The sequence below is a fragment of the Phoca vitulina genome, unplaced genomic scaffold, assembly GCF_004348235.1.
Source record: "Phoca vitulina isolate PV1807 unplaced genomic scaffold, GSC_HSeal_1.0 scaffold94, whole genome shotgun sequence".
In the NCBI taxonomy this organism is placed as follows: domain Eukaryota; kingdom Metazoa; phylum Chordata; class Mammalia; order Carnivora; family Phocidae; genus Phoca; species Phoca vitulina.
This window is the reverse complement of record NW_022589797.1, coordinates 3,261,175-3,284,570: the sequence shown is the minus strand read 5'-3', so window position 1 is coordinate 3,284,570 and position 23,396 is coordinate 3,261,175. Positions and strand designations below refer to the sequence as shown.

The 23,396-nt window shown below is 39.7% G+C and overlaps 1 protein-coding gene across 4 annotated transcripts in view; it reads left to right on the top strand.

Annotated features, from left to right (window-relative positions):
• NFX1 (nuclear transcription factor, X-box binding 1) overlaps positions 1-23,396 on the top strand; it is a 74,229-nt gene that overhangs the window by 33,364 nt on the left and 17,469 nt on the right. For 3 of the 4 annotated variants that reach the window (XM_032396787.1, XM_032396785.1, XM_032396788.1), the window contains exons 8-15: positions 1,152-1,251; positions 1,335-1,552; positions 6,194-6,291; positions 9,579-9,609; positions 13,578-13,660; positions 14,587-14,695; positions 18,608-18,727; positions 21,244-21,323. In XM_032396787.1, coding sequence (XP_032252678.1) covers positions 1,152-1,251; positions 1,335-1,552; positions 6,194-6,291; positions 9,579-9,609; positions 13,578-13,660; positions 14,587-14,695; positions 18,608-18,727; positions 21,244-21,323 — 839 coding nt within the window. The remainder of the gene's footprint in view (positions 1-1,151; positions 1,252-1,334; positions 1,553-6,193; positions 6,292-9,578; positions 9,610-13,577; positions 13,661-14,586; positions 14,696-18,607; positions 18,728-21,243; positions 21,324-23,396) is intronic. The other variant, XM_032396786.1, reaches the window with a different exon arrangement.

The following is a 23,396-nucleotide window of genomic DNA, read 5'->3' as shown; positions in this document are numbered from 1 at the left end:
AAGAAGGAAAGCATCATTAGGTCTGCAAGATTTCAATTTAGTTTCTACTCTTTTGGTCTCCATTTATTATGTAGGGCCAAGTATATTTGCACAGATTGATTTTAACAGGATAAATTTTTATTATAAATTGAAAATGTGAAGTGACACTTTTTTTTTTTTTAAGATTTTATTTATTTATTTGAGATAGAGAGTGAGAGCTGGTTGGGAGAGGGAGAAGCAGACTCCCCGCTGAGCAAGGAGCCCAATGCGGGGCTCAATCCCAGGATTCTGGGACCAGGACCTGAGCCAAAGGCAGACGCTTGACCAACTAAGCCACTCAGGCGCCCCATGAAGTAACACTTACAAAAATTATATTAATTGATGAAAATTAATTCTTATCAGACTTTGTTACATATTAATACATCAGAAACATAACTCCTTAAATATAACACATATTTATTGCTAACCTCAAGAAATAAAGGAACTCATTATTTCTTGAACTCACAGGAAGATCTGTAGATGTTGGACCAGGTTCTTTATCTAGCAAATAAAAGTCTTGAGTTGTTTGAACTTTCTACTCAGTGTGAATACTCAAACATGATTACTTCAAATTCAGTAGTAGTAGAATACAAATTATTAAGGATTTTATATTGCGCTGATTTTTTTTATTCCTTTTTAGCAATAGAAAGTTTTTGTGAGCATTTTATGTGAACCCCAGTATATAAAGTACTAAATCTATGCTGCTTGGGTTGGAGTGAAGATGGCAGGGATTCAGTCATCAGCTCCTCCACGACTGTCACCAGCTTAGCTTCCATCTTCTGTAACCTCTCCAGAGACCTCAGGGAGCCTCAGGGTGAATGGTTCTCAGCCATGGCCTTAGGGGCCAGGTAGTAGTCTCTTAATTTAGAGGGTTGCTTCACTTTAATGCTGTTTTGGGGACCGGCTGCAGAGGCACCATGGGATACCAACAGTCTTACAAGGCCTTTTTTACTTCCTCTGATAAAGCCTTTTAGGTGGGTCTTAGAGCTGCTATATGAGCCACATTTATTTCTGCATCAGGTCTGATCAACACTAATGAGTAGCATTTTGTGCTAGGTTCTTATAGACTGTTTGGAATATTTTAAGAGCCCATACAGTTTACTCACCTTTGTTTTTGAAATTGTGTCCTCAAGTATGCTACTGTGGCAGCACTTCCCGAGATGTGTTATGTGGAACAGATGTAGGAAAGTCTGATGGATTTGGCGACTTTGGCTGTTTAAAGATATGTGGCAAGTAAGGTTTTATGTTTTTCTCAGTTAGAATAAAGCCATATTTTATGCAACAATTATGTAATAGTCTGTTGTTTTTCTTAACAGGGACTTGAAATGTGGGAATCATACATGTTCTCAAGTGTGCCACCCTCAGCCCTGCCAGCCATGCCCACGGCTTCCCCAGCTGGTGCGCTGTTGCCCTTGTGGCCAAACTCCTCTCAGCCAGTTGCTAGAACTTGGAAGTAGTGGTCGGAAAACATGCATGGATCCTGTCCCTTCATGTGGAAAAGTGTGCGGCAAGCCTCTGCCATGTGGTTCCTTAGGTAACCAGTAGGCATAAAGTTGTCTTTAAACATATGAATGGAAATTTTTGGCAACAGTGACTATATAAGCAGAATAGTGTTCAATTTCAGTTATAATATCAGAAGCTTTTGAAAATACTAATGATCAGATTTGTGTGGGCACTTTTTCTTTCCTCCTCAAAATATACTTGTGAAAACTCAAATATGCCCAAGTGATCTCTCCTGCTTTAGGTATTTTATTGCCAACTTAGGACAGTTGTGAGATACTGTCCCATGCAGGGCTGGTGCCGGGGAGTGGGGGAGGTTACAATTTCTCTTAGTAGCCTGCAGTAGTATGAAAACCATATATCCTTTTACCAATCCAGGGTAAAGGCATTTTCATATAATGGGAACATGTTAAATAACTGTGGGTGAGATGTTTAAGAACTAAAATGCTAAGTATAATAAAACTTTAGCCATTTGGAGTACTCAGGAAATACTTTCTCTATAGATAAGTTTCCCATCTAGTTGAGGGAAAAGACCTCCTGAGCATCATTTTGGAAGGACAGTTTTCTAAAATTTACATTTGCTTTCTTTAAACAGAGGTTACTGAAGATAATTTCTTTTCTCTTTATTGACCCAGAGTCATCATTTTCCTGAACCTCAGTTATTGTATTATGCTGGGTACAGTGATGTCCTTAGGGCCTGCTAAGGTTTTCAGGCAATTTCCCTACACCAATATGCAGTTTGAATTGTTTTATCTACTTGTTAAAGGTTTTGAGTGTTTATTTTCCTGTCATTGCTTTTAGTATGTCTGTGTGCCTACCATTAGTGACTCTCCCTTTTTCCTGACTTGTGGCTTCTGATTACTTGGATATAGAAACCAGAAAAAGTTTGTTAGAATTAGCTTTAAAGTAATAGTTTGAGTTCTGAAATGTTCTGAGGCAGTCCTTGGGGAATATACCTGTATAGTTTTGCAGTGACTTGGCACCTTCTCTCCTGGCTGAGTGTTCAAAGGCTATGTATTTAGAAAAATGGACATGGGCAACTGAGTCTATATAAGAGAGGTGTTCCTATAACTAATTGGCAAAGCTAAAATCTTTAGGTTTGGTTTCCATGTTTATCGAAAAGAGAGATTTCATATTTTTTCCAGATACCAGCAGAAACCGGTAGGTACACTCTACCTAATTATTTTTTACAGTGTGACTTTAAAATTCTGTATAGAGGAGAAATGCTCTTTTCTCATGTTTTAATACATATTTTTAGTGCATTAGGAAAGTCAGTTGTCTGTTGGTTCTCTTTGCCTACTGTAAAAATGTATCTTCAGATAAGCTCTGTAAAGTGGAGATCAAATGACTTCAAAATCAAGAAGGATGGTAAAGGTCTTCCCTTTTCAGAAAGCTCATGGGTCAGTTTTGTAATAATTTCATATACGATGACCAGAAATCCCACTGTGGGGCTAAGATACGTTGGCAATGAGAGAAGGAGGAAATGTGAAATGGGTAGTGCATGGGGACTTGAGCAAGAGAAGGATAGTAATTGTCTTTATAAACAGACCCAGGGGGTGGGACAAGACCAGATGAAGGGGTTTGAGGGTAACCACTTGTTACCTCAACAAGTTTTTAATCATGGAAAATTTGTAAGGAATTAGGCTGAGTTGGATTGAGAAACTCAAAGACAAGCCCATGGCTAGTGAAAACAATGGCTGTCAAGTTTATTCAGACCTGACTTATCTGTAGAAAGCTTACTGAGGTTTTTTAGTAGCTCACTCAATAGGAATTTCCATCCTAGACAGATCGCTTTAGTACAAGACACTAGGGAGAGTTCTGCTTTCAGGATGGGAACATGAGCTACATGGACCCACTCCCCAGCAAAACAGGCAAAGCTAGGGAAAATTATTACAAAGCAATCATTTAAAGTTTCTGGAAATGTTCCTGTGGGCATACATCAAATAAAGAAGTATTTTTTATTAAAGAAAATCTAAAATTCAGTAAGAACAGCAAGTCTGTGTTGTCATTTAAGTCACAGTCCACTCCCTTCCTTCCACCCCGAGCTCAGCTTAACAAAAGCTATATTCAGGATAGGTGTGCCAGGAAGATGAGGCTGCCTCTACCTCTAAGCTCCCAGTCAAGGGTTACCATATCTCACTGGGAGGAGCAGACTGCCAGCATTTTTCATCCCCTCTAACTCCAAGTTGAAGAGGCTAAATTTCTGGTAAGCACAGCTGAGAGGTTGGGGGCTGTCTTCCATACAGGCCCACCTATAAGTCAGAGTTTTTACCCCATTCACAACAGGCTAGACTATTGCGGCCCCAGTCATCTTCACCCCAGCTCACTTTTAGAGCAGATGTTCCACACTGGGATAAACAAGCCAAGAAAACCAGAGGCTACTGTCCCACTCAGCACCAAGAGTAACTGAGACTTTTCCTGGCGGGGGAAGGTAGTCCATAAGAAAAGAGAGCTACAAAGTATTCCCCCAAAGGAACTGACTTTAATTTGTAACGCTGGAGAAGTTCAGACCTAAATAAAGGTCCTTTAGAAAATAATACCTCTTCTTAATTAAGGGCAATAAGCTAACCTGTAAGCCAGCTAGTTCAGCAGAAAGAACCAGGGAAAGAGATAGCTAAGAGGAGCCCTTCTGAGGTCAGAACAAACTTCACAGACTTTACTCAAAGACTACCCCTACCCACATTTCACTGGATCAGACTGCTGAGCAATTTATGCCCAGCAGAGAGAAAGTAGAATCAAGAAAAGTGAACGGCACCTCTAAACAAATGCGGGGCACTTTTAAGCACACAAGCATATATGTAATGGGAATACCACAATAGTAGAAAGCAGAAAAATATTTGAATAGCTGAAAACCTTTCAAGTTTATTGAAAACCATTAATCTATGTATCCAAGAAGCTCAACTTACCCAATAGGATGAATTCAAAGAGATCCACACCTAGACATAATTAAAAAGCTGAAAACCAAGGACAAAGAGAAAATCTTGAAAGCAGCAAGAAATTTGACTCCTCACATACAAGGGAACCCCTATAAGATTAACAGCAGACTTCTCATCAGAAACAATGGAGAACAGTACATCACAACAAGAAGACACTGGAATGAACTATTCAAAATGCTGGGGGGGAACGAACTGCCAACCAAGAAGCTTCTGTCCAGCAGATCTATCTTTCAAAAATGAAAATAAAAACAGAGAATTCATTGCTAGTAGATCTACTTCACAATAAATACTAAAGGAAGTTCTTCAGATAAAAGCAAGTAAACCAAGATATAAATTCAAATCCATATGAAAAATCAAAGAGTAATGGTATTTACATAATTTTAAATGACAGTGTAAATGTATATTCTTTTTGCAACTGACTTAAAAAACAGTTGTATAAGATAATATGTAATTATAGTATTAAGCTTATAATATGTGGAAATATATCTGACAATAAGAGCACAAAGGGGGTGGGTGGGATCAAAGTTGTACTGGAGTAAGGAAGTGATATACCAAATGGTAACTCAGATCTGCAGGAACAAATGAAGAAAACCAGAAATGGTAAATAAGATGATAAACACAACAACAAACTTTGAATGTGTGCTTGCTGTCCTATTCTCAGCTTTAATAAAAATTATATGAAGTAATTAATGTATTATGGGGTTTATAACATGTAGACATAATATGTGTAACAATAACAGCATAAAAGAGAAGAGAGAATAGAGCTACTACATAGGATTAAGGCTTCTCTATCTCGCTGGAATTAGGTTAGTATAAATCTGAAGTAGATTCTGATAAGATGTGTATGGTAAGCCCTAGAACAACCATTAAGAAAATACCCCCCCTAAAAATAGTGAAAAATAACCATTAAAGGAAAAAAATGTTAAATTAGAAAATATTCACTTAATGCCAAAGAAAGCAGTAAAGAGGATTAGATTAACAAAAAAGAAATGAGGGTTACAGAGAAGTAAAAGATAAATGGCAGATATTATCCAACTGTATCAATAATAATGTGAATGGATTAAACTATTAAAAAGCAGAGGCTATCCAATCAAATTATTTTATAAAGCATACAATCCAACTATGCGGTATCTTTAGAAAATATACTTTAGAGTTAAAAATAAAATTAGGCTGAAAATAAAAGAATGGAAAAAAATACATTTAAACAGTAGCCATAAGAGACTGTGGCTGATCCCCGAGGGGTTCTTGAAAAAGGATTCGTCCTAAATCTTGTTTAGCAGAATGAATGACAGACCTCTTATCACCAGATAGTTGAAGAGCTGGAGTCTGAGGTTATGGATCATGGTTTCTGATTGTTTATGATCCCCAGATTTTCAGAGTCAAGAGTACTTTAGTAAAGTCATCCATGGCTGTAATTTTAAGGATATCCAAGTCTAACCTTGAGACTTGACGCCTGAAGAAAGAAGTCAGAAGATCTGATTTTTGACTTAGGCAAAGCATTATGCACTCCACAGGATATTCCAGTGACTAATTCTGGGCCCTTTCTTTGCCAGAAAAGGCCCAGCCTGCTAGATTAAGAGAGGATAGAGGAAGAGGCATTGACTACATCCTTCTTCCCTCAACTCTGAGTCTGGAGTTGCAGGGCATAGAAGTAGAAGACCAGTGTGGCTAGTGAACTTGGGAGTCTGAAAATGCATACTTGCAGTGTTCATTCCTAGCTCTTTTCATTTTTATTAAAGATTTCATTCATACCTGCGAAAAGCTCTGCCATGAAGGAGACTGTGGACCATGCTCTCGTACATCAGTTATTTCCTGCAGATGCTCTTTCAGAACAAAGGTAAATCGTAAACAATGTTAGAGTTGTTATCACCCGTACCTTTTAAATTAGTGATTATGGGATGGGAGGAATCAAAATAACATAATAATGTTTTATTCCTCTCATAGTATGTATGATTCATTCAGTCCAGCCAGTGTATGCTGACAGCAACCAGAGGCCAGTTGTAGGGTAGGTATTGGGGGTGGGGGGAAGTATCACTCCAGGCTCAGAGACCAGTAATTGGGCTAAGGCAAGTATACAGATAGCTCTACCGAATACAGTGTGATAATGCCAGATGCTACTATAGGACAAAATCACTATTGCAAGGAGTTAGCTAACTAAGAAGTTGGAGAGAACACAGTCCACAAGATCACCTTCATTTCTGACACCCACTGCGAGAGTTTAGACAACTGCTGAATTAGAATAGTCCACAAGACCACCCTAACTTCTGATGCCAACTGCAAGTCCAGTGTCCCCAAGACCACCCTCAGGGTTTGATAATTCACTAAAAGGACTCAGCAGAACTCACTGAAAGCTGTTGTAATCGTGGTTACAGCAGGGGAAGGATACAGATTAATATCACCCAAAGGAAGAAACACACAGGGCAGAGTCCAAGAAATACCAAATATGAAGCTTCTAATTGTCCTCTCCCTATGGAGTTGGAACAGTGTTACTTTCTCAACATCAGTTGGTGATAATATGCATGGGGTATTGCCAACCAGGAAGGGTCACCCGAGCCTGGGTATTCAGTTTTTACTGAGGCTCTATTGTGTACACATGGTTGACCGCCCATGTAGCTGATCTCAATCTCCAGTGTCACCAGAGGTCTCCGGTTACCATGTGACCCAAAGCCCCACACTGAAGTACATCATTGGTCTTTGTGGTGTAGCCAGTCCCCACTTTAAGACTTTTCAGTATGGCCAGCCTGTACCCTAAATTATGTTACACTGTGTGAAGACCCAAGGCCTCAGGCAAATAGTGACACTCCTATCAAGCATGATATTCCAAAGGCTTAGAGATAACCTCCCAGAAGCCAATGGCAAAGGCCAGACCGCCCTTTCAGAAAGGTTAATTCTTAACTGTACAACTGTTTTGTCAATTTCTTCTTTCTGCCTGGGGTAGTTTTGATTGGACTTTTTGTTAGAAAAAGGACATCTTACCATTTTTACCATTCCTATGCTTGTAACCAAAGGCAGGAGCCTTGCTGTGGAAGTCTTTGGGTAATCCAACTTGGAGAACATACCAAGTATTGATCTGTCCTCTTTGACCCACTTTCAGTGCACATTCACTGCTACCAAGCCCAAGGTCTGGGTAGCTGATGACTTGCAAATGTTCTGAGGATATGGTCCATAAATTGGGTGCTAGCTTATTAGGTAAGCTTTAGAATAAAAATGTAAAAATATAGCAGTTTACATGTGGCAAAAGTTGTGTGTGTGTGCAGTTTTTTTCCTGAAAGAAACTGCAGAGTACATGGGGCAGTAGAGATATTTTGAATGTCAGCTACAGGACCTTGAAGACTGTGAAGTACTGTGATTTAGTGATCACAATTTTAGTAATGCCCAGAGGTGCTCTTTGTGACCAAGAAGCACAGGCAGGTTGGGATGCGTGAGCTAGAAATGGCTACTGTCAGTTTGCTTCTTTCTCCCCAGCAATCCCATTCTCTGTGCTTTTTTGCTTCTCATTCACTGTCCTTCCTCACTCCCTTGAATACTGGACCCCATGGCAGTGAGTGTACTCATGAAAAGCTGTGTGTAAATAGAATTTTTGCAAGTAAGTTTTATTCTAAAATTGCTGGAGGCACTCCCTATCAGTATGAATTCTGTTGAAAACTTCGACAAAGTAAAAAATCTCCTTGAAACTGTTGATCATCACCTCATTGTTTAGCCAAATTTTTCATGAGATGTCTTTTGTAATGGAATGGGCTTTTCCATTGGAAGTAAGTTTTCTTTTTTCCTTTTTTTTTTTTTTTTTAATTAAGATTTTACTTAGAGCAAGAGAAGGCATGGGTAGGGGAGGGACAGGGAGAGGATAAAGCAGGATCCCCACTGAGCAGGGAGCCCGACTCAGGGGCTCTATCCCAGGACCCCAGGATCATGACCTGAGCTGAAGGCAGATGCTTAACCGACTGAGCCACCCAGGCGCCCCTGGAGTGAGTTTTCTAGATAAATAAAACTTCTTAAAGCTTCAGAGGTGGTTTTCTTTTAATCACTTTGGTGGGAATCTTTGAAAAATGTGTTCTATATCTTACTACCTCTTAACAAAGAGTACTGTATTTAAGTTTTTGTTGGTAATTCATACTGATTTTAGGGATCTGTAGGAGCTCTGCCTTTCCCTGCAGTTTATCACTCTGGCATGTCATTTCTACTCTGTAATCCAGTGTTTGCATTAACTTGAACATTCGCTCAAACAATATTCATGAGGCTACTCATGAAATTTCTAGAAAACATATGGGGAACTTTTTCTTATCCAACCCAGCCAACTAATTTATCTAAAACATCTTTCTAGCCAGAATCGTCCATTTCTTAGACCTTTTTACTTCTGTCTTCAGCTCTAGTAGCTGCCCCTTTTTTCAGGGTCATTTTCACTAAGATAGAGTATTTTTATCATTTTGCTAGTTTCTGAGTACATAGCAACCTGTGAATGACATCAAAGACAAATTCAAATGTAGATGGTGGGCAGCCAAGCTCCCTCCCTCCCAAGTGACTGACTTACTCCTGCACAGCTGCCTCTCCACACATGTTATTCAGGATCATGCCTCAGCAAGTTACATGTGATAGATCTTTGGGGTCATTCCTACATAATTACTACAGTAATACTCTGAATGCCAGAGGACTACTATATTTCTACTTTGCTGCATTTCAGCAATGTCAGGGCTGCTCTTAAGTATGTTGAACTGTTTGCCTCTGGTACCAGATTGTTACATATTTTCACATTTTCTGCTATTTATGGCTTCTTCTGTCTACCCTTGCCAGGAAGTTATTTTTCTTTGCTTTGTATACCTTTAGCCACCCCTCTTTCCATTCAGATATTATAATTCCTAATCTACTTTAAATTAGGAGACCAGACCACAAAGATTGTTACAATGATATTTGCATGAAGTGTCAGTAAACCTGGGGCCCTGTTGTGAATAAAGCATATTAATATAGAGACTGAGCTAACCTAGTCCCAGATGGGTAAAGTTGGTAAATAAGTGGCTGCCAGAGAAGTACAGGATATTTAGGATATACATGTTACAATTAGCATTATACTATAGTTGTTTCATTTATTCCTAAAGGAGTTACTGTTGTCTTTTTTTCCTTTTTCCATAGGAGCTTCCATGTACCAGTCTAAAAAGTGAAGGTATGACTGGGAACGGGTAAGAGGGAACATTCTGGGGTAAAAGTAATTGTTCTCTATCTTGATAGGGGTTTGGGTTATGTATTTGTCATAATTCAGTAAAGGTAATTCAGTTAAGGTTTGTGTATTTCATTGTATGTAACTTTTACCTGAAAAGAAAAGTAAAAATCATAAATTGAATTCTAGTTAATGAAATGCTAAAGTTAGGGTAAGTGTACCCATATCTGCAACTTACTTTGAAATGCATCAAATATTAAGATAAATTGATTGGTAGATAGAATAGGTGGATATGTGAAAAAGTAAGGGTAGAATCTCAGTAATGGTCATATGGATATTCACTGTAAAGTTGTTTCAACTTCTTTATATGTTTGAAAATTTTCATAATAAAATGGTGGTAGTGGGGGTGAAGGTGAATAATACCTAATGCAGCAAACTTTTTACACACTGACTCTGATGCTTGATCCCCATAAGGCTTGATATGACTGTTGCATACCTGGAACAGGTACTCAACCAGCAGCCTTCTTAAACTTGAGGACTATGGTGTTCTTTCTTCCTTTGTCCTTGATCCTGACATTCCATGCTATTACGATTCTGTCCTTTGCTAACCATCTCATAGTCTTTTGTTTAACCTTAAAACCTTTTTGAAAAAGTGATAAAAGTTAAATAGAAGTTAAATGTGTACAAAATTAAAGCTCTTATCCTGGCCAGGAAGAAAACTGTATTGGGTTAGGATGCTTTTGTTTGCAGGTATCGAAAACCCAGGGAAAAGTAACATCAGCAATAAGGGAGTTTACTGTCTCACATAATAGGAAGTGTGGAGGCAGAACAAGTCCAGGCTTGGTTAATTCCAGCCTCACTGATTCCAGGACACCAGGTCAGCTTCTCTGATTTTTTTGGTTTTTCCATCACGGGTGTAAGTTAGCTACAGCAAGTCCATACATCATACCCAACATCATCTAAAGGAAAGAGATTCTTAAGCTTCCCTTCCTTCATTCCCCCCATCCCCCCCCCACCCCCGAGAGAGCAAGTGGGGTGGGGGAAGGGCAAAGGGAGAGAGAATCTGAAGCCAGTCCCCCACTGAGTGCAGAGCCCGACTTGGGGCTTGATCTCACAACCCTGAGATCATGGCTGGAGCCGAAATCAAGAGTCTGATGCTTAACTGACTGAGGCACCCAGATGCTCCAAGCTTCCCTTCCTTCTTAAAGAGCAAGGAAAACAGTTCTGAGAGGTTCTCAATACACTTTGTATCACATGCTCCTGCCTAAACCGGACATTAACAAGGGGAATGAAATGAACAGGCTAGATAGACTATTATACTACATTCACACCTGGAACTGAGGAGCACATGGGCACCCAATTTCTGAACAAAATTAAGGCTCTGTTAGCCTTAAGAAGGTGGGGAGTGGCTGTTTGGGAGGTAACTGGAAATACCCGCCTTAAGCCCACAGTCAAAATTTTGGTTATTAAAAAACATAATTTGAAAAAATTACATTAATACACTTTTAAAGTAAAAAAATAACAGCAGTGTAAAGTAAAAAGTGAAATATACCCTAACCCGATTTTTCCCCTCCTAGTTCCACTTCCCTGATGAAACTTATTAGTTTGTTGGGTCTGGGTCTTAGATCTTTTTCTGTATTCATATAGATGTATACACATGCCCATTAGTTTTGTTTTTTCTTCTAAACTTAGATTTATAGTAAACATGCTCTTTGCAACTTGGGTCTTTTTTTTTTCCTCAGTAATATATCAAAGACATTTTTCCATGTCAGTGTATATAGCCCTCCCTCTTACAGAGTATTCTGTATGTGGGTATGCCACAGTATAGTTCGCCATTGCCCTTTGGGTGGTCATTCAGGTTGTCTCCAGTTTTTCCCCATTACGAATAATGCAGTAGCCATCTTGTCTGACATTTTAAAACTTTATGATGAAATATTTCAACCATAAGTGAGAGTAGAAAGATTAATATAATAAACCCCTAAGCACCTGTCACCCATCATCCATTATCAACATTTTGCCTGTCTTGTTTCATCCATCCCTCCCTTCCCTACTTTTTATTTTCACTAGAGTACTTTGAAAACAAATCTCAAACATTATTTCACCCACCTAGCACCTAGCCCATTTTTAAAAATTGAGATAAAATTCACATAATCTAGAACAGGCCATTTTAAAGTATACAATTCAGTGGCATGTAGTAAATTCACGGTGTTGTGCAGCCATCACCTCTGTCTAGTTCCAAAACATTTTCATCACCCCAAGAGGAAACCCTGTATTCATCAAGTTTTCATTCCCTACTCACTCCTCCCTTAAACCCCTGGAAACCACTAATCTGCTTTCTGTCTCTATGGATTTACCTGTTCTGAGTTTTTCATATAAATGGAATCATATAGTATGTAACCTTTTATGCCTGGGTTCTTTCACTTAGCATGTTTTCAAGTTCATCCATGTTGTAGTACATATCAGTACTTCGTTCCTCTTTATGACTGAATAATATTTCATTGTATGGATATATTGCAATTTATCCATTCATCTGTTAACAGACATTTGGGTTGTTTCAATCTTTTGGCTATTATGATTAGTGCTACTGTGAACATTTGTACACAAATTTTTGTTAAAATATGTGTTTAAAATTTTTTTGGATAGGGGCGTCTGGGTGGCTCAGTCGTTAAGCGTCTGCCTTCGGCTCAGGTCATGATCCCAGGGTCCTGGGATCGAGCCCCACGTCGGGCTCCCTGCTCCGAGGAGCCTGCCTCTCCCTCTTCCACTCCCTCTGCTTGTGTTCCCTCTCTTGCTGTGTCTCTCTCTGTCGGATAAATAAATAAAATCTTTAAAAAAAATAAAAAATAAAATTTTTTTGGATATATACCTACAAGTGGAATTGCTGGATCATATGGTAATTCTGTGTGTAATTTTTTGAAGAACTGCCACAGCAGTTTTCTGTAGCAGCTACATCATTTTACATTCCCATCAACAATGTATGAGGGTTCCAGTTTTTCCACATTCTCTCCAACACTTATTTTTTGTTTGGTTTTGGTTTTGGTTTTTATGTGTTTTTTTATTATAGCTATCTAAATATATATGAAGTGATATGTCATTATGGTTTTGATTTGCATTTCCTTAGTGACGTTGAACATTTTTTAATGTACTTTGCCATTTGTAATCTTCTTTGGAAAAGAGTCTTTTTAAGTCCTTTGCCAATCTTTTAATTGGGTGGTTTCTCTTGTTGTTGAGTTGTAAGAGTTCTTTATGTATTTTGGGTCCTAGACCCTTATAGATAGATGATGTGCAAATATTTTCACCCATTATGTAGACTGTCTTTTCACTTTCTTAATGGTGTTCTTGGTGCACAAAATCTTTTAATTTTGATCAAGCCCAGTTTCTGTTTTTTCTTTTGTTGATTGTGCTTTTGGTGTCCTAGCCACTTTTTTTTTTTTAGCCACTTTTAAAACTATATATGTAGGAATGATTTCTTTTTTTTTTTTTTAAAGATTTTATTTATCTTTAAAAGAGAGAGGGAACACAAGCAAGGGGGACTGGGAAAGGGAGAAGCAAGCTTCCCGCCGAGCAGGGAGCCCGATGCGGGGCTCGATCCCAGGACCCTGAGATCATGACCTGAGCCGAAGGCAATTGCTTAACCAACTGAGCCACCCAGGCACCCCAGGAATGATTTCTTAAGATAGAATTACCACTGAAATTTTTGATAGATACATATGTACATCAAAAATTTATACTCCTATCCACTGAGTGTGCCTTGTTCTCTCTACACCTTCACCCATACCAAATATTAATCAGTCTCCCATTGTCTTTTTGACAATCTGACAAATGAAAAATATCTTTTTATATTTATTTTCACCATAACTAACTTATTTATCTTATTACATTTGTATTTCTTCAGCTTGTAGTCACTCAAATATTTGTTGAATGAATGTTCATATCCTTTGCCCTTTTTTTTTTTTCTTTTTAATTGGCCACAGCAGATGCTACATTTATGTGTGATAAGCGGTGTAACAAGAAACGGTTGTGTGGACGGCATAAATGTAATGAGATATGCTGTGTGGTAAGTGGACCTATCATTAGGTACAGTCAGATTGCATTCATCCAGGGGCTGGGCATCTAGAAGCCTCAGCCATCTGGAATGTAGCCCAGATTTAGAAATCACTGGGAGGGACCCCTGACCAGCAGTGAGAGAGCTGCCCAGAGAGACAGGCCTTTTTAGGCCCTAGCCAGGTCAGCCTGTGGCAATATGGAGGAAGAGGAAGAAGAAAGAAGGCCTCAGGCTCCAGAGCCCAAGATCACCAGATGAGCATATAGTCCTCTGCAGGAGATTATGTGCTGTCCTAACACACAGACTGGGCTGGTCTTAGGACTTCAGGGTTTGGGTTTCACATACAATGTGGATCAGGTCAGTAGGCAAAATGAGTAGGGCATTTTTGAAAGGAGCAATTTTCAGTTATCTGAAATAATTCACTTATGTGGAACTAAATAAAGGAAGCACTCCCTGGCAGTACTGTATTACCATGTTGTGCGTGTGTGTCTTGTGTATAAACAAGATAACGCAGTGCCAATACCAAAGTAGTGCATGTATACACACACCTATATATGTATATTATACATAATTGTTATTTCTAAAGTTTACATATTGGTAAGATAAAGAGTGATAAAATTGGACAACGTACCAAGACTTATAAATCAGTATTCGAAAGCTTAAAGACTTCCTCTTATTATTGAAAATTTCAAACATACACAAAAGCAGAGAGATTAGTATGAGTCTTAAATACCCAACACCCAACTTCAGTAGTGATCAGTTCATGACTAATCTTATTTCATCCACATCCACACCTACTCCCTCTAATTATTTTGAAGCTAATCCCGGACATCATTTCATCCATAAATGTGGAGAGCTTCTCTTTTATTACTCTTCTTGTTGTTTGTGGAAAATATAAATGGAGATAATTTTACAAACAAATATGAATCTCTTTGTAGGATAAGGAGCACAAGTGTCCTTTGATTTGTGGGAGGAAACTCCGTTGTGGCCTTCATAGATGTGAAGAACCTTGTCACCGTGGGAACTGCCAGTCCTGCTGGCAAGCCAGTGAGTGTCTTCACTATATGCTTTATTTTAAGTTTTCTAGAAATTCAGGCATAATATATTTTGAGGGATTGATTTACTTAATTTGGTATGGGTTACTGAACTAAGCCTAAGTATTTCAGATATGTTGAGACGTTAAAAAAAAGTTATTCTGGTGCTGTGTTGTCTTCCCAGAATGTATAAAACCTGGGATGTAAGCAAGAATGCTAAGATGAGATCTGGCTCATTACTGGATTACTCCTAAATATCATTAACAGATTCTGTCCTCAACGGTCTTCTTTCTCTATATTAGTAGCTGTTTAGAAACTTGGTTTTAGGACGCATTTACATTCTTAAAAATTATCAAGGACCCTCAAAGAGCTCTTTTTATGTGATTTATATCTGTTTACCATAGTAGAAATTAAAACAAATTTTTTTTAAAGATTTTATTTATTTATACTGCTTCTCCCTCTCCTTCTGCCCCTCCCCCACTCATGCTGTCTCTCTTTCTCTCAAATAAATAAAATCTTTTAAGAAGATAATATACTCATTGCATATTAATATAAATGACTTCTTTTTAAGGATTTTGTTTATTTGAGGGGCGCCTGGGTGGCTCAGTCATTAAGCGTCTGCCTTCGGCTCAGGTCATGATCCCAGGGTCCTATGATCAAGCCCCTTATCGGGCTGCCTGCTCAGCCCTTTTTTTTTTTTTAAGATTTTATTTATTTATTTATTTATTTATTTGATAGAGAGAGACACAGCGAGAGAGGGAACACAAGCAGGGGGAGTGGGAGAGGGAGAAGCAGGCTTCCCACTGCACAGGGAGCCCGATGTGGGGCTCGATCCCAGGACCCTGGGATCATGACCTGAGTCGAAGGCAGACGCTTAATGACTGAGCCACCCAGGCGCCCCAAATAAATAAATAAAATCTTTTAAAAAAAAAGGATTTTATTTATTTGAGAGAGAGAGAGAGAGCATGAGTCGTGGGGGAGGGCAGAGGGAGACACAGACTCCCCACTGAGTAGGGAGCCCAATGTGGGGCTCAGTCCCAGGACCCTGGGATCATGAGCTGAAGGCAGATGCTTAACCAACTGAGACACCCAGGTGTCCTTAAATGACATATTTTTAAAACTATTTTTTTAACTAGAAGAGTAGATGGGTTCTCATATCTGCTTCTACATTAATCTGTTGCAGTATAGAGTTGAAGGAAATGAAAAAAATCTGGCCTTACATAGATATATAGTTGAAAAAGAGAGTATAATCATGGATATTCTTTTTTTGAAATTATACCAAAACTCAACCTCATTTCAGAAGGGACTTAAGTCCGGGGTTTTGTTTTTGTTCTCTATCACATTAAAATTCATTGGTTTTTCTTATATTTTGAATGGATCTTTTACCCATGCATGATTTTATAGCATCGCACATTGATCATTTGGAAATGAATTATTCACTGTGCTATGCAGATTTTTGAAATGGTGAAAAATTTTATGTTATAATATTAAAAATTTACATTCATTAATATAACTACCAATCTCATCAGAAAAGTCTTGGGAAAAGTATTAGGAAGTTGTCAAGCTCATAGTGGTAAATACATATTTTCCAAAATTCTGTTTTCACTTGAAGGCTTGAAAATTGGTTTTCCTGAATTGATAGGCTCACTTTGGTAATTTTTGATAAAATGTATGCCAGATACCCAAGTCTAAATAACCATAGCTTGTCAGTCATTCTTTCAAGTAAAAATGGTATTCTAGCTCACAACTCCAACAAGTGCAGTTCTTTAAAACAACCAGATTTGGGGCGCCTGAGTGGCTCAGTTGTTAAGCGTCTGCCTTCGGCTCAGGTCATGATCCCAGGGTGCTGGGATCAAGCCCCGCGTCGGGCTCCCTGCTCCGCGGGCAGCTTGTTTCTCTTGCTCTCATCCCCCCTGCTTGTGTTCCCTTTCTCACTGTCTCTCTCTCTCTCTGTCAAATAAATAAATAAAATCTTAAAAAAAAAATAAATAAACAACCAGATTATATTTTAGTGCGCAGCGAAAGTGCTTTATGCAGATTTCCCACTTTGTTTCACAGCTTTTGAATTTGTATTTAAGAAGACATGTATTGAAGAACTAAATTGTCTTTCTTTTTATTGCTTCATCAAGGACTTTCTTAAGTGAAACTAGCATTTTTTATTTATTCTAAGTGCTTGGCAGTGAGAAATACCATGATTACATTTTGGTACTACTGCCTTGATCTGTGCTAAAGCCCTGGCAGTTTTACTAGCCGTGGCTTTTGTACCATCAGTATAAATGTCAACATAGTGAAAACAAAAATAATATCTTAGTCTTATGAAAATAATTTTGGCCCTATGGACTCTCTGAAAGGATCTCAGGGACCCTTAGGCATCAACAGAGCACACTTTGAGAACTGCTGCATTAAAAGATTGGCTTAGATCAAGATTTCCCAAAATGTCTTTTGCTAGAATGCTAGGCCTACTTCATTTCAAAAAAAGAGTTGAGTCCGTGCTTTGATATAAATCACACACATGGGGGCACCTGGGTGGCTCAGTCGGTTAAGGGTCTGCCTTCGGCTCAGGTCATGATCTCAGGGTCCTGGGATCGAGCCCCGTTTTGGACACCCTGCTCAGTGGAGAATCTGCTTGCTTCTCCCTCTGCTCCTCCCCCCTGCTCATTCTCTCTCTTTCTCTCTCTCAAATAATCTTTTAAAAATAAATAAATCACATACATGGATTCCATGAAAACAACTTATATAGCCCCTTTACCTTTACCTAGCTATTTCTCATAATAAGCTTTTTGAATGGATAGGCCAAAGTATGGTATCACCACCTCACCAATAGAAAGCTGAGAAGGGTTAAGTTACCAGCCCATAATTACTTAGCGAGTAAGTGGTAGGTCCAGGACTCAAAGCCTAAGTCTCCTTACTGTATTTATAGGGCTCTTTCTGCCACATTGTGTAGCCTCTGAAGGGTTTGGTGGAAAGAGTACTGACTGGAGAAGAGCAGTGGGTGGAAGAACCTTGAGAGCCCTGGGCTTCCTAATTCTTAGTGACTTGGTTGAGATCAACAGCCAAAGGCCTGGCCTCTACCAAGACTCAGAATTGGAGAACTGTTTCCCCTTGGGATTTAGGAGTTAGGAGAGCTCTTGAGGTGGGCTGCTTGTTGGAGCTGTCCAGTGTGAGTCATCATTTTGATTTAGCTTGGGAACTGTGCATAATGAACTTGGATGCAGCTCTGTGCTTCGTTTCAACTTCATATTTCTAGCGTGATAGGTGTTGATTATACCTGTAAGAATTTTGGGGGGCGGGGCGCGCCTGGGTGGCTCAGTTGGTTAAGCCTCTGCCTTCAGCTCAGGTCATGATCTTGTGGTCCTGGGATCAAACCCCACATCAGCCTCCCTGCTTAGCAGGGAGCCTGCTTCTTCCTCTCCCTCTGCTCCTCCCCACCGCTCGTGCACACGCACTCTCTCTCTCTCTCAAATAAATAAAATCTTTAAAAAAAAGAATTTTTTTGAATGGCTTCAGTGGCTCTCTGAGGTTTATCTTCAAATGTATACTTTAGTATGTTTGTTAATTATTTGTGGCTTTCAGAATCTCTATCCTTTTCCCTAACCAAAGGAGTTTGGGGAAAAAAGCTATATCTTTAGTGGAAGTCTCCTCTTCTCTCAAAAGAGATGGTCTGTAGATCTGTTGTCTATAAAATACATGTCAAAGTGTCCTGGGTTGCTCATGGATTAGAGTTTGTTGCAAATAACATACCTGTCTGCTCCTTTGCCACCAGCTCAACTTTAATAAAATAAAAACCTTTTGTGAAAAAAGCAGTCCCCTAAAAGAAAAAAAAATGCAAGCCAAAAAAAGTGTGTGTGGTCTGTGTCTGTGTAAATATGTGTGTGCACATTCCAAACTCAGAAAGATTGTTTTATTTCGCCTGCCTCTCCATCAGGTTTTGATGAACTAACCTGCCACTGTGGTGCATCAGTGATCTACCCACCAGTTCCCTGTGGTACAAGACCCCCTGAGTGTACCCAGACCTGTGCCAGAGTCCATGAATGTGACCATCCAGGTGGGTCCCACCTCCTTCCTCCGCACCTCACAGCTTGCTTACACTGTGTCATTTTGGATGTTGCATGACAGTCTTCAGTGCTCTGAGGTCGTGTTGTGATGGCCACCCCTTGTTCCCTGTTCTCGGGCTGCTTCTCTGAAGGTGGGTCTGTGATCTGGGCCACAGCTGGGAATCACAGTGCCCTCCATCTCTGTACTCTGTGGATGTCACACACACCTGAAAGGCTGGGAGAACCTCCAGCTGGTCTTATCTTTCAGGGACTTTTCTTCTTTTCTTGTTGCCTCCAATTTGGGTGTATATTTCAAGATTGAGCATCTCTTTGCAAAATTGAAAGTCACTTGTTTTTTGTGGTTGCTGTTGTTATGGAAGTAATGTATGTTTATTGTATAAAAAGAAAGAGAGTGAGATAAAATCAGTAAAGTCAAAGGATTGGATTTAAATCATCTATTATGCTAGCTTGTAGGAATTACACATTAGTATGTATTTTTCAGGGCTTTTTTTCTATGGGCAAAAATAGATATTTGCGTTTTTTTCCTTCACGTAAAATAAAAGTGGGATCCTACTGATTTTATTTTAATTCTTTTCTTCTCTTATTATTGTATTTTGAATCTCTCTTCTTATCAATGAATATTTTTATACAATATAGATTTTTTTAAAGATTTATTTGAGAGAGAGCACACAAGTAGGAAGGGCAGAGGGAGAGAGAATCTCAAGCAGACTCCCTGCTGAGTGCAGAGCCCAATGTGGAGTTCAGTCTCACAACCCTGAGATCACGACCTGAGCCGAAACCAAGAGTTGACGCTCAACCAAATGTGCCCAGGTGCCCCTCTCCAGTATAGATTTTTAATAATTAATGGAGTGTGCTTTACATGGATGGGCCATAACTTAGTCTCATGTTGCTGGACAATTAAGTTGTTTCCAATTCTTCTCTCATAAACTGCTGTAGACACCAGACCAGTAGCTACTTAACATCACCCATTTTCTGTTACTGGCTTTCCTCTGGGACCATATTGGGCTCATCATTTCATTTTACCAAGTCCCAGAGGCAAACCTGAAATAACTCAAGTCACCAGATTTGGCACTTACACTTAATTTGGCCATATGAATCAGACTGACAAATAGACAACCAGTTCTCAAATTTTTAAGTTAATAGAGTAAAACAGAATTAAGTAAATTCCTAATGAAGTAAAAGGTCTCTTCTTTCCTGGGGACCTTAGGATGGCCCTTCCCACTTAGTTTGCAAGCCCCTACTTCAGTGTTCACACCAGCATGAAGTAAGTGCCCAAGCCAATACTCACCCACTTCCTCCTTTACACTCACTTGCAGATGATACAGATGAAGTCCACATCCTTGTGGTTAATGTCCATAGTGAGAACTTAACCATTTATGAGGTGTTTGAGCCTGCTTTTGTTCAGCATTCATTTAACTTCTTTGAGTGTTAGTTGTATATCCAGCATGGTATCAGACACAGAGGTTCAGAGGAAGAAAAAAGTAGCCCATGACCTAGAGATTCTTATGTTCTTCCCAAGAGGAAGAGGGTAGTTATGTGCACATGACACAGCCATTACATGAAAATGGGCCAGATAACATGGTAGCAAACCATCTACAAAAGACCTCAGACATGAGGGAGTGTAAGAGAGCTCAAGGTCGGGTATGGTCAGCAAGGAAGGCTTTGTTGTAGGAGATGAGTTTGGATGAACTGTCTCTTACAGACAGCAAGGAAATTGAAAGGTATCACGGGAGCATGTCAGATGGGATGAGTAGCAAAGATAGGTAAGCAAAAGTGAGCAGTTGCCATGTAAGGTAGGGCCAAAAGAATGATTGAGTAGAATGGACAGACCAGGGGCTGTGCCGTAGGAAATGAGTGGAAAAACTGCCTCCCTCTCTGCTTCTCTGTGCATGTATCTGTCCTGCCTCAGTGGGGTTTCTTTTTCTCACTCATGCTCATCCTTCAACACTTTAATAGAAAGCCACCTACTTTTTCTTTCCTATTTTCCATTTTAAAAAGTACTCCCAGGGTCGCCTGGGTGGTTCAGTCGATTAAGTGTTTGCCTTCGTCTCAGGTCATGATCCCAGGGTCCTGGGATCGAGCCCCACATGAGGCTCCCTGCTAGCAGTGAGCCTGCTTCTTCTTCCGCCCCTCCCCCTCTGCTCTTGTGCTGTCTCTGTCTCTCAAATAAATAAATAAAATCTTTAAAAAAATAAAAAGAACTCCCAGCTTCTAAACTTAAAAGTTCCATGTTATATACCATTATAACATGTGTAATAGTTTATGTGGCTTTATTATTTTTTTAAAGATTTATTTATTTGAGAGAGAGAGAGAGAGAGAGCACAAGCAGGGGGGAGGAGCAGACTCCTCACTGAGCAGGGAGCCTGACGTGGGGCTTGATCTCACGACTCTGAGATCATGACCTGAGCCAAAGTCAGATGCTTAACCGACTGGCGCCCCAGTTTATGTGGCTTTATTTAAACATTATTCCTAAACATAATTCCTAATTTCCTTTCTCTTTTAACAGTGTATCATTCTTGTCATAGTGAAGAGAAGTGTCCCCCCTGTACCTTCCTAACTCAGAAATGGTGCATGGGAAAACACGAGGTAAGTTTTCTCTCTCAAGTGTTTATTGTTCCAGCTAGAGATTTATGATTGAATTACTTTTAGAATTGTTAGTCTCTTTGTTTCTGAAAGTAAAAATATACTCCAAGAAGCAGAGGTTTGCTATTGCCACTTTTTTCTTTTTTTTTTTAATTAAGATATAATTTGCATAAAATAAAATTTACCCATCACCATGCTGTGGCTAAATACTGGTAGAAGAAATAGAAGAATCCAGGGCACCTGGGTGGCTCAGTCCGTTGAGCGTCCGACTCTTGATTTCAGTTCAGGTCATGATCCTCAGGGTCATAAGAATCCCACGCTCAGCAGGGAGTCTCCCTCTCTGTCTCTCTCCTTCTCCCTCTACCTCCCCCTCTCCCACTACCCCTCCCCTCGCTCGTGTGCTCTCTCTCTCTCTCTCTCTCTAAAATAAATCTAAAAAAAAATAAAAGGGGCGCCTGGGTGGCTCAGTCGTTAAGCGTCTGCCTTCGGCTCAGGTCATGATCCCAGGGTCCTGGTCGAGCCCCGCATCGGGCTCCCTGCTCGACGGGAAGCCTGCTTCTCCCTCTCCCACTCCCCCTGCTTCTGTTCCCTCTCTCGCTGTGTCTCTCTCTGTCAAATAAATAAATAAATAAATCTTTAAAAAAAAATAAATAAATAATAAAATAAAATAAGATTTACCCCTTTAAGTGTACAGGTCCTTGAATTTTGACAAAAACATTCATACAGTCATGTAATCACCACCACAGTCAAGATGCAGAATAGTTCATTCACCTCCAAATATTCCTTCATGTCTGTATAATTTTCACCCCCTATCTCCTGGCCCTGGCAACCAGTGATTTCTTGTCTGTCCCAGTAGTTTTGCCTTTTCCGGAATGTCACATAAATGAAATCATACAATGGGTAGTATTTTGAGCCTCTTTTGCTATCATTTTTACTCTGGTTGCAATCAGGTGAAAGTCAGTTGGCTTGAGAACATGAGCTGTGTTCAGAGACAACTTTTAGGTTAACCAGCATGGGTGAGGTTGCTAGCCTGGGTACAGGTGTTACAGTGAGAGCATCCCAAGAGTGGAGGTGGTCTCTCCACCAGCTGCCACTGTTCCTTCCTCTATGCCCCGTGCAGCTTCCTGTCCTGGCCACTGGATCAAAACACCTTTCTCCAGGCTCATCTACGCCTCCGCAGTGCCACTACTGTGAAGGACTTTCATCCTTATTCTCAACTTGGAAGCTTATTTGGCACCATTGACTATAGACCCTTGGAAGCACTTTCAAAAAATTCTTAATTTAAAAAATGCATATTCATTGTAGACAATTAAGAATATACAATTCTGCAATCCAGAAAGAAATAGTCTTAACATTCTTGTGCATAGATTATCAGGCATGTGTGATACATACTTTCTCATACTCTATTAAGATCGTACTATTTTTATGGGACACCTGGGTGGCTCACTCAATTGAGTATCCAGCTCTTGATCTCAGCTCAGGTCTTGATCTCAGGGATGTGAGTTCAAGCCCTGTGCCCACCGTGGATCCTACTTAAAAAAAAAAAAAAAGTTTATACTATTTTGTAACTTTCTTCTTACTTCATAACATGTTAGCCAGCATTTTTGGAAACTCTTGACATCTATGACAACATGCTTTCAGTATCTTTATCTTGATCGACATATTTTCTCCCCTTATTTCCTGTGAGTGGTTCTCAAGTCATAGTCCTTATAAATCTCACTTCCTCTGAGAGTAACCATTCTAAGACATCCAGGTATTATCTTTGTGTTGACGGCTTATTTGGACTTCATGCGACAAATACTGATTGCATACCTACTATGTGCTAGGTATAACAGGCCTGGTTCAAGTGATTCAGAAGAGAATAAGACAGGTGTGACTGCTCCCCTCGTGGAGCCTTCACTCTGGGGGGGGGAGACAGGCATGTAAACAGTCAATTACAAGTGCAGTGGCAGGGGAAGTCCAAAGTACTGAGCGGGATCGAAGGAGCCCACACCCAGGGAAGGTGTTTGTAGAGGAAGTGACCTCCTAAAGGATAATGAAAAGGTAGACAAGTAATGAGGGGAGGGGACAACAGAG